The 10,908-nt window shown below is 37.7% G+C and overlaps 1 protein-coding gene across 12 annotated transcripts in view; it reads left to right on the top strand.

The window, feature by feature from the left end:
- pcloa (piccolo presynaptic cytomatrix protein a) overlaps nt 1–10,908 on the top strand; it is a 77,849-nt gene that overhangs the window by 47,581 nt on the left and 19,360 nt on the right. For 10 of the 12 annotated variants that reach the window (XM_088073018.1, XM_088073015.1, XM_088073013.1 and 7 more), the window contains 9 exons: nt 49–96; nt 630–712; nt 2,052–2,127; nt 3,135–3,260; nt 7,082–7,190; nt 7,647–7,711; nt 8,628–8,812; nt 9,911–9,961; nt 10,172–10,302. In XM_088073018.1, the coding sequence (XP_087929144.1) occupies nt 49–96; nt 630–712; nt 2,052–2,127; nt 3,135–3,260; nt 7,082–7,190; nt 7,647–7,711; nt 8,628–8,812; nt 9,911–9,961; nt 10,172–10,302 (874 nt within the window). The remainder of the gene's footprint in view (nt 1–48; nt 97–629; nt 713–2,051; nt 2,128–3,134; nt 3,261–7,081; nt 7,191–7,646; nt 7,712–8,627; nt 8,813–9,910; nt 9,962–10,171; nt 10,303–10,908) is intronic. The other 2 variants (XM_088073022.1, XM_088073014.1) reach the window with 1 other exon arrangement.

Raw genomic sequence — 10,908 nt, 5'->3', positions numbered from 1 at the left:
TATGGATCCCATCATTTTGCAATATAAACCCATTTGCCTTGATTCCAGCGCTAAGTGATTCCCTGATGGCTTTGAACAGAGACGATGCGACCAATGGTAGAGTATTAGTTCAGTTCTCCAGTCATCCATTAGCTATTAACATATTAACCCGCACCACACAAATGCACCACAATCACCATGAACAAATGTTGGGGAGGTTTAACACACTTGTAGAATGGCAAATGAATGCCTACATTTTGCAATTCTAACAAATTTCAATCAGTTTCCTAACCTTTATTTTTGACATACCCAACATTTACATTCAGAAAACAACTGCACCATAGGTTTAGACTATGCTTCTATACATACTGTACTAATATGTTTATTTACTCTAAAACTGCATTTTGCCTGCTTATTTTACACCTGTGAGAAATGTGTTGCTTGGCATTCTTTCCTCTTCTCTCAAGAAAATGAAATAACTTCCAGCCGTTGTTTTTTTTTTCCACAATCACTAATAAGTCTATATTTTTCATGACTTTAATTTTGCTTAATGACATTTAATAGCCATAATATGATCAAAGACCTATGTAGTCGGATGAAAATGTCTCCTTAAATTGGTTCTGAAGTGGTGCTTGTTTTTATCCCTGAAGCCTACCACCTCAGACGAGAGGAGACAGACTGGTTTGACAAACCAAGAGACGGACGGTCAGAGAACGGACAAGAGAAGAGACAGGTGAAACAGGAAAAAAAAAGACACACACACACACACATACTGATGTCAAGTTCTCACATGTGCTGTTTACCAAGTCCAAGTGGTGATGACATGCATGCACTCGCACTAATTTGCCTGGATATTTATATGTGGTGTGTACGCTCAGGGGCGTCGCAGTGAGGGAAAAAATTAGGAGAGATTAGGCTATAGTAGGCCCCATTGGGGAGGGAGTCTGGAATGTTTGGTTTTGTTTGCATTTGTTTAAAGTAATGGGTTCCCTCACTAAAGTAAGATTGGCTAAATAAGTTGTTTGACAGACTGAACTTTGTACATAAATAAATAGTGGCACCTGTTTGAGGCCCCTCTCATCCCTGAAAGGTGCTAAATGGTTCTGTATTGGCACTAATACCCCTTTTCCGCCAAATCTGGTTTTTAACCCAATGACTTCTCCATTGTTTACTTCTTCATCCTCTCTTTCCAGTCTGTAGATCGTGTCTCTCTGTTGGTTCCTGCTAAATCCCAACTTTTCTGGATCTGAACAACCTTATTCCTGTTTGAAATACACTGAACAGTTTAAAATTAGGTACAGGAACCAGAACAGTTATGGTTCCATGTTGGTGGTTAGGAGTATAGGACTCATCTGTATATGGAGCTGGAGCTGCTTGGAGCACTAATGTACACTGTTTATGTCTTTCCCAGAGAAAGAGAAATATTCACAAAAAGAGAAGAAAGAAAGGGAAAGAAAGGGAAAGAGAGCAATCTGACTTTGTTAATAATAATTTTAAAAACAAAAATCAAAAGGTGCATGGGAGAGACACAGATCAAGAGAGTTGATGGGGGGCCTACAGAGACTGCTTATACATAAGGCCCAAGATTGGTGCTACACCCCTGTGCACACTCACATTAACCCATTGAAACCTGAGTAATGAAAGAAAAAAATAGCAAGAAATTGGTACAAGAAAATTAAATAAAAATTACCAGAAAACAGGTAACTAACAAAGAAACAAAAAATAAGTTTTAAAAAAATCAAATAATTCTGTAACATAATAAATGTATTTTTTCCCTATAGCTTTTTTAAAATAATTTTCTAAATTTACTAATTTCTTGCAATTTGTGAAACATTTAGTACCAAGTTGCTTGTTACCTTTTTTTTCCCATGTTTTTCAATCAAACTCAATTTGCTTAGGGTTCACAGATTTAAATGTTTGTGAAGCGTGTCTAAAAGCAAAACAAGAAAAGAGATGTCAGGTTTTAAAGGGTTAATGCAAGTAACTTAAATGCCACAGATATGTCCATATTTAAACTGTTTCCCATTGACCTTGTGCATACTTGACATCTCACCATTGTGTATGGGCCACAGGGAAAAGGCCCGTACTACCCCTTCCCTCACCTCAGGGTCAAACTACAGAGGGATCCCAAAGATCGCAGTGTCTCAGGTAAAGTACCTCGATTTACTACATTTCATCCAATAACAACAAAAGCAGCATTCTGGGAGTATAGGAATAATATGCATTTAGAGAGGCATGTAGTACAAGCTAATGTGTTATTGACTGTGATGTATGCTTCAGACTTTATTGACCCCATTGCTTACTGACTGTATCAAATATGCACTGCTGACAGCATGCACATTGTTTTCCCTTGATTGATTTTGATCATAAAATAGATTCCAAAATAAGAAAAAAGAAGACAGTAAAATGTACACATTAATATGGATCTTAACATCCTATTAGCTTTACAGAGCATGACTAAAGCGCTTCATGCATTTTATTTACTTGATATTCATGCCAGATCTGAACAAACTGGCGAGTCACTTCCCCTGCCATTACGTTCCATCACACCATTCCTCCAGGCTCAAAGCAGGCAGACATTTCATTTCCTGGCTTCCCTTTTGATTTGGCTCTTTTCCACACTCATCAGTCATTGCAATGCTCAAAATGGCGTATCCCTCACAATCAGGATTATTTTACGCAATCAACAGACAGACCCACAAAGGAAGAGTTTTGTTTACGAGGACCCGGTGCTGAACTGAGTCATTTTGTTCTTGTTTCTACAACCGTGTTAAATAGCTTCTGCTTCTGTGTAGGTGAAGTTCTTTTATGTGTGACCCACAGAAATAGAATAGGCTGGGATTTGTGGACAAACAGCTCAGGTGTTGGCATGTATGACGCTGGAAAAAAGGTTTCAAGCTGGCCAGCAAATCACGTAACAGAAAAGTTTTAATGCCTTTTTTGTTATGTGTATTTAGGCTGACCAAGTACCTAAATGACTGCCTACATAACCAACTTCCTGTACTACCTAAAAACAAATCCTTTGGACAAACTTCTCAGGAAACACACAAAAAAATGTACTTTTGAAAATAAAAAATAAAAGCAGATGTTTACTGATGATACTGAAGGCAAATCAGTAATTCCATTCACCAGTCTTTGTTTTTGGTACCTAACAGGAAATGGTCTGGGTATCCGTGTGGTTGGAGGGAAAGAGGTCCCTGGCAGTAATGGAGACATCGGGGCTTATGTTGCCAAAGTCCTACCTGGAGGAGCTGCAGAGCAAACAGGAAAGATTCTTGAAGGTAAGATCTGTAAAAACATTAAAACTGTGCCCTTAAGCAAAAAAAAGGAGGCTAGACATAAAGAAAATTACTTAGAAAGGATATTCTGAAGATTATTTAATTTACATATTTTCATGCTGCCCAGGTGCCAGAATAAAATACTGGCCGTTCACATTTCTGCAAGCCATTAACGTTACATTTCTACACACATTTCACACCAAGTTAAAGCCAAAGCGTAATATTTTCCTCTCCAAGCTGTTTTCGTGATTTAACCTAACCACACATCAACCATATTAATGTTACGGCATAAAATTGAAAATGTAAATGTTACATTTCTGCATCTGCTACATTTGAAAGGTACAAATTCAGGTTTTTTTTTCCCATTTGTGGCAGCCTGCCACGATCATCTGTCACCACATATTGATTTTATATTTTTAGAGCTGGACCCTTTAGTAGGAGTGCTATTGCAATCTATGTACTGTTCTGTACTTCTCTGCAGCAGCTGCTCCTTTCATCCATTGATCTGATCTGATCAGCTCTGACCAGTTTGACAGATCAGTTATCCACCACGCGATTTAAATGCCTCTGACTGACTCTGTGTTCACGGACCCACAAAAACCTTCAACTTTAGGGGGGGCACAGATACATAAAAAAGAGGAAAAATGTCACATACAGTAAGCCCTGGTGAAATTTCACTAAGGTAGAAAGATACTTTTGTTTTATACACAGCATAGCTTGAAACTGCAACAGTTGCGTTTCACCACGTAACCATCGCGCACTAACCCTTAATATATGACCTGTGATTTCACCCTTACACTCCTCTCACTGACGCCACCTCAGGATAAATCGCTGTGTGGTATATTAACAGGGACACATTTCATGAGGTGGTATTGATTTCACATGGAGTCTGGAAACAGTTAACCCTCCCAGTCCATCTGTCTGCTCACGGCCCCCTTTAATCTGTGTTGAGCCACATTTTACAATCGTTAAAGCTGTGCCCCTCGCCTTTTTGAGACTGCCATCCTGCTAATCTATAGATGGTGAGATAGGGAGAGAGAGAAATACTGCCTGGTTTGGACCTGTGTAGTGTGCTATCCATCTGTCTGCACTCTGTGGATGTGTGTGTGTATGTGTGTGTGTGTGTGTGTGTGTGTGTGTGTGTGTTTGAGCGTGGGCAATTCTTTTCGCACTCTCTGTTCTCATTTGTGTCTCCCTCCGTTTCCTTTTTTTTCCTCCTTTACATCCCTGTTTGTCTTCTTTTCTCCCTGTTCTTCTGTATCAGAAAACTGCTTAATAATGAAAAAAAAAATACAATTAAAACAAATACAGTTGGGAGCAATATATGAAATTATTGGGGCTTTTTATAACATACTGGAGTTACTAGTCCACTAATTAAGCACAGAAGTAATTTGAGCTAAATGCTAATGCAAGCATGCTAAAATGCTCACAATGAGAATGGAACAATATGCAGATGTTTAGCAGGTGTTGTTCACCATGTTCATTATCTTAGCATTTTAATATATTAACATTTGCCATTTGGTAATTAGCACTAAACACAAAGTGCAGCTGAGGCTGGCAGGAATGTTATTAGTTTTGCAGGTATTGCAAATTCGAATTTGGACATCGTAATGGTGCCAGATGAACAGTCTGAGGATCCCCAAAGTTATTAGATTTTGTTCTCTCAGGACCATGAATATGTGCAGCAAATTTCACACCAATCTGTAGTGAATTTTACAGCTATCGGCACCTGTTCAACATTGCCATCCCTAAAGCATCACTATTAGCTTATCTAAAAAAAACAATACAGAATATGATTTAAAAAGGAATAAGAAAAAATATCTTTCTTTCACTTCATGAGGATTAATCACTACAGGTTAAATTTGAAATAAAAGCTATACCAAGGGCTCTCTTCAATATAGTAACAACATCAGGTTATTGTAGATTTTTTTGTTGTTTTTTAAAAAATGAAATGATATTTTATTGAAAATTAAGTATCAATTTACAGCTTTTTTTGTGCAAACAGTTTATTTTTGGCAAAATTTTAAATGTAAAATTTAAAATAAAGGGATTTTTGATGAAATTTTGCTATTTTGATCATATATTTGGTGCCATCACACGTGATGTTTTCAAGGACCATCAGTAATTTAAAAATCAGGCTATAATTTCTGTTTTGTCTGGCTATAATAAATGGTTTCATTTATGCAATTCATTTTCTTGTACTTTTTTTTTTACTAATTTCTCGCTAATGTTTGGGTCATTTCTTCTTTTGATGCTCATTGCCTGCTCACCAAGTTTTTGAAAGAAATCAAACCAATTTGGTCAGGTTTTAAAGGGTTAATTTGTATTTCTGCCCTGCTTTTGCTATATTCCTTTGCTCCCTCTTACTCTGTCTTAGCCATTGTTATCTAGACCTCTCTATATGAGTCTTATGCTTTACAGACAGAAGTCAAACGTAGAGGCTGAAACTGGACATGAGTGCTTCAGTCCAAGAGTCAAAATGCATCTGTGGTGTTGTTAGCCGGGAGGACAGCTCAACCATGACAACAGCCGCAACCCTGTCATCAACACTGAGCAGAACGGCTACAAAGTACTTCGGTTCCGCCGGTGTGAACACGGCGCCTCACCCTCGGTGGTGTGAATATGGAGAAATGTAGTCAGAGGCTTACTGTCACAGGGACACTGAGTGTACCAATACATGCTTGTTTGTCTGGTCGCTGGAAGTTTTTTTTAATGTGTGCAAACTGCAACACACATTCAAGCCATAGAGTGGAAACAGTTTGAAGAATGATGTTATGGTGAAACTACAGTAGCTTCCCTGTCACTCACACATGCAGCTAGAGAGTATCGTCGCAAACGGACTCTCCTGATGAGCTGTTTCAATCCGTGTAAGTCCTGCTGGGGTGTGTTTTGGAGGTTGCAGTGGGTGTGGTGTGCTGTTTCCATTCACATTTAATGTTTTATTAGATATAAAGTGAAGAGGTGCAACTAAATACATTTACTCAAGTACTGTACTTATGCATGAGTTTGAGTTTTTTTATTTGAGTGTTTAATTTCCTTGCTACTTTATGCATTTACACTACATTTTAGAGGGAAATATTGTACTTGTTTGTACAATATTGTACCAGCTTTGGGGTGTTTTTCCTATACTTTTGGGGTTTGGGCTGTTTTTTTTCTTTTCTTAAAAAAGAATTTTGACTTTTTGGGTGTGTTTAGTATTATTTTCAATACAGGACTTTTACTTGTAACATGGTATTTTCACAGGGCGGTATTAGTTCTTTTACATAAGTAAAGGATTTTCAAACTTCCACCACTGAATATAAATAAATGGTCACTTTCCAAGATGAGATATTTGTCTTTGCTGAACTAAAGATAGGATTTGTGTCTTTCCAGGCCATAATGATAATAATTTAATCCTGAAAATTATAGTTTTATAGCTGAAATAACATGAGGCGGTTTCCATGTTCATTTTAGCCCGGTTCTTTGCCCGTGGGCCTTACAAGCGACATTGTCACACAGCTGCTGTTTGGGCTGTCACCAACATTTATCTCCCCGGTTTTGGCTTCCAGTCTGATGCACACAACATTTGAGTACAAGAGTCAAAGCTTGTTTTTTGCTTTGAATCTAAATCAAAGGTTGGATGTTAGATCCTGACCTGGTCCCTCATTTGGGTTCACATGTATTTATCTTTTATCTTGAACTGATCCTTTTCTGCTCACTTTAAAGGCTTTGGTTTGATTTTGGTTTGAGGTGAAATGTTTCAACAGACATTTAGTGTACTAATTTTGTGTGTGTGTGTGTGTGTGTGTGTGTGTGTGTGTGTTTGTGTGAATAATTGTGTACAGGAATGCAAGTCCTGGAGTGGAATGGCGTTCTTCTGACGGGAAAAACCTATGAAGAGGTGCAAGGGCTCGTCGGGCAGCCGTGCAATGAAGCAGAAGTGTGTGTCAGACTGTGAGTATAATCTTTGTCACTTTCTATCTTTCTCCTTGCATTCTATATTTAGTGTCACACTCATCCCTCTGTTATTTCTTTATTTTCTTCCCCACCACTCCTTCACCACTGTCATCGCTCTCAAATGAATCTTTGATCTGATATCTTCCTAATCCAATTATTGCGTTTTGTTTTACATTTCCTGCCTCTTCATCTCTGCAATTTATCCCTTTACTATGTTTTTCTTTTTTTCACTTAGTCTTGACATCAAAAAAACTGGTGGGTGTTTCTATGAAACACCCACCAGTTAAAATATAAAATATAATGTGATTTCTCGTTTAAATACTTAAAGTCAGGGATTGCAAACTCCTCGCACCGGCTACGTCAGGTGCAAGTTTTCCTTTAACTTATTTTTTCCCTACCTGCTTGAGTTTGAAATTTCAGAATTATACAACACATGTTTTTCCTGTATTTCAGTGATCTCAACATGCTGGCTGAGTCTGACGGTTCTGAGCACCTGGATTTCCAGGAGCACAGCAAAAGTAAGCTACAGTATATTTAGAACTTCAACCCCACATGCGATTGCTGCTTCCCACCGTCTCTGCCTTCTCAGTGTTTCCCAATTAGCTTTTGTCTCTTGCAATTTTTAGACTCTCTTGTCATATTGCTTTCATCTACAATTCTCTCTTTTCTAATGTTCAGCCATGTATTACTGGTGGCCTATTTCCTCATTCTGTCTGCATTACACTGGGACCATTAGATCAATCTCAAAAGAGCTACCACAGTGTAAAGGATTCCTGTCGCCCTCTTCCTGTTGGTGCCTTTGCATAATAAGTACATTTACTTAAGTACTGTACTTAAGTAAGAATTGGAAGTACTTGTACTTTTCTTGAGTATTTTCTTTTCATGCTACTATATATGTTTACTCTATTACATTTCAGAGGCAAATATTGTACTTTTTACTTCACTAAATTAATCTAACAGTTTAAGTTACTCTGCAAATCAGGATTTTTGCATTAAAAAGTAGAGTTTTTATTTCATTTTTTCCCCCAGCAGTCTTGAGTTTTGTTGGGCTTTTTTCTTTTTTTTTTTTTTTTTTTTTTTACTTTTTTTTAATATTGAGTTTTTGCATGTGTTTCTAATTTCTTTTTTTATAATTTTGAGGATTTTGGGGAGTATTTATTCCTTTTTTATAATTTTGTATACGTTTTGGTTGTCCTTTTTTTTCTTTTTAGTTTTTTCTGCATATGGTACTTTTACTTTAGATACTTTAATTACATTTTCCTGATTATACTTACTTACTTTTACTAAAGCGCCATTTTCAATGCAGGACTGGTAGTTGTAACAGAGTATTTTCACAAATTGCTGTTTGTGCTTTTATTTAAAGAATAATAATACTTCTTCCACCACTGCTTTGCATGATGATGATCCTCTGTGTCTGGTGTGAACCCCCTCTAGGTGACAGACCTCCCAGGTCTCCAGGTGTTGACCCCAAACAGCTGGCTGCTGAGCTGCAAAAGGTGTCCCAGCAGCAGGCCCCCACCTCCACCTCTTCCTCCGGTCTGCCCCCCACCACCTCAGCGACCTCCAGCCCCGCTCAACCAGGATCGCCCTCCGTCAGCAAGAAACGCCACAGCAGCAAGGCGAGTCCGTGGAGGGTTTGTTTGTCATATTGAGCTTAAAATAGATGTTTCTTCTTCTTTTGAAGAATTTATAGTGTTGATCAAACATTATATCACACCCCTGAGGTGCAGTATCATTATGAATTGCTGGACAAATTGCTGTCTGGTTATTCATACATCTGCAGTTTTTTGATTCATTAATTCACAACAATTTTAACTTCCCAGTTCCCTGGGAGCTTCGCAGGCATTACCACTCTTAAAATTCCTTTCTTGAGTCCTATTTATAATATCATGTTTTCTTTGGGGAACATATTTTGTTTACACCACGTTTATTAGAGAAGCTCTATATGATATTATCATCATTAATATAGCAGTATACAAACCTTTTGATATGTAAAGATGCAGTGGAGTTATGGTCATGAATGGATTTCTGAGCTACTGGGAAAGGCCCTGGGGCCTAAAAGGTCAGGGACTCCCCTGACCTTCACTTGTGTCCCTGAACTTAACATTTACCAACCAGGAGGCGAATTAAAATGAGCACAAAGTCACACACAAAAAAAACACAAGGAGACACATAAAAGTAACACAAAACAACTAAAAAGGACTCAAAATATTCTCAGAGACAAAAGATTACTATCATAAGACAAACAGTTACTTTTAAGAGACCCAAACAACTTAAAAAGACAAAAATCAACAATTTTGTATACATACACACATCTTTATTTTTTATTTATTTTATATTATATTATACAAAAATTTATTTTATTTTATTTTATTTTATTTTTATTTTTATTTTATTTTATTTACTAATTTTCGGGTATTTTCTTGTATTTTTTACTAATGTCTTGCTAATTTTGGGGTCATTTCTTCTTTTGTTGCTCATTGCCTTCCTCCCATGCTTTTGGAAGAAATCATGTCAATCTGGTCAGGTTTTAAAGAGTTAACTAATCTAAAATGAATATTAAAACAGGTCCATCAAGAGTTTAACTTGTTGCCTCAAGCAATGCATAAAGAACAGCACAGCAGCTGCAGTACAAAGTGTACAGTACGATCACCCACCAGTATCCACCTACAGTTTTTTCTAGCGGTATCTAAGCATGTCGCTTTTATTTCCTACAGACTGCAGAGGGAATGAAGACCCAGTCTCACCCCGTCTCTGGAGAGATACAGGTCTGTGAAACAAGAGGGTGAACGCTGAATGTTTAAAGTTTAGATGTAATGTGATTCAAAAAAATCGTGAGATTGAATAAATGCAAGAAAATACAGAACTGAACTGAATTTTGTATCTTCAAACTATAGATTTTTTTACAATTTTCTAACATTGTTTCTCTCCCCACATGCATTTGAATCCATTGTAATTCTGTGTGCTTCTTTTTGCAGCTTCAAATCCACTACGACAAGCAGCTTGGCAACTTGATCGTTCATGTCCTGCAGGCTAGAAACCTCGCCCCGCGGGACAATAATGGCTACTCTGACCCGTTTGTTAAAGTGTATCTCCTGCCAGGGAGAGGGTGAGTCAAAGGGCTTGGCACCTTCAAGCACACCTTAAGTGGTTCAGAATAGGATCAAGGCCAGTTATAGATAAATAATAGATAGTTTTTGTTCAAACTGTGTTGATTTAGAGAGATAAAAGTGTGTAAAATGTGACTGTTATCATAGTTTAGTGTTATTTTTAGCCACTTGTATAGAGGGAATTTGAGTAATATAACTGCCTAGATATCCCCCATAGACATCCAGGTTACAAAGGCAGCCAGTTCGTTAAGCTCAAACCTAATTTCATTCATTTTTAAAATCGATTTACTATTGATTTTGCCTTCCCATGACATCTTTCAATGTGCAGCACATGCCCTTCTTTTGGTATCAGTTTCATAGCACCAATACACTGCACATCAGGTCCATCAAATGTCCTGTTTGTATAATATAGTTCCACTGGTGAAATGAACTCCTTGTTACATGAGCCCCTGTTCACCGCTGAATGACATAAACATCATGTAAATGACATGAAGTTGCTTGTGTACTTGTGTTGATGTTGCCCCTGTTGATGGGAGCTCTACTGTAGGTGTGAGTGCAGTCCAAATCAATAGCTCTCATATTTACTTGCAATACGATCCACACTC

Source organism: Plectropomus leopardus, chromosome 22 (genome assembly GCF_026936395.1).
Source record: "Plectropomus leopardus strain MGB_pleo_1.0 chromosome 22, ASM2693639v1, whole genome shotgun sequence".
Classification (NCBI taxonomy): domain Eukaryota; kingdom Metazoa; phylum Chordata; class Actinopteri; order Perciformes; family Serranidae; genus Plectropomus; species Plectropomus leopardus.
Note: the sequence above shows the minus strand (reverse complement) of the source record. Positions and strands in the feature narration are given on the sequence as shown.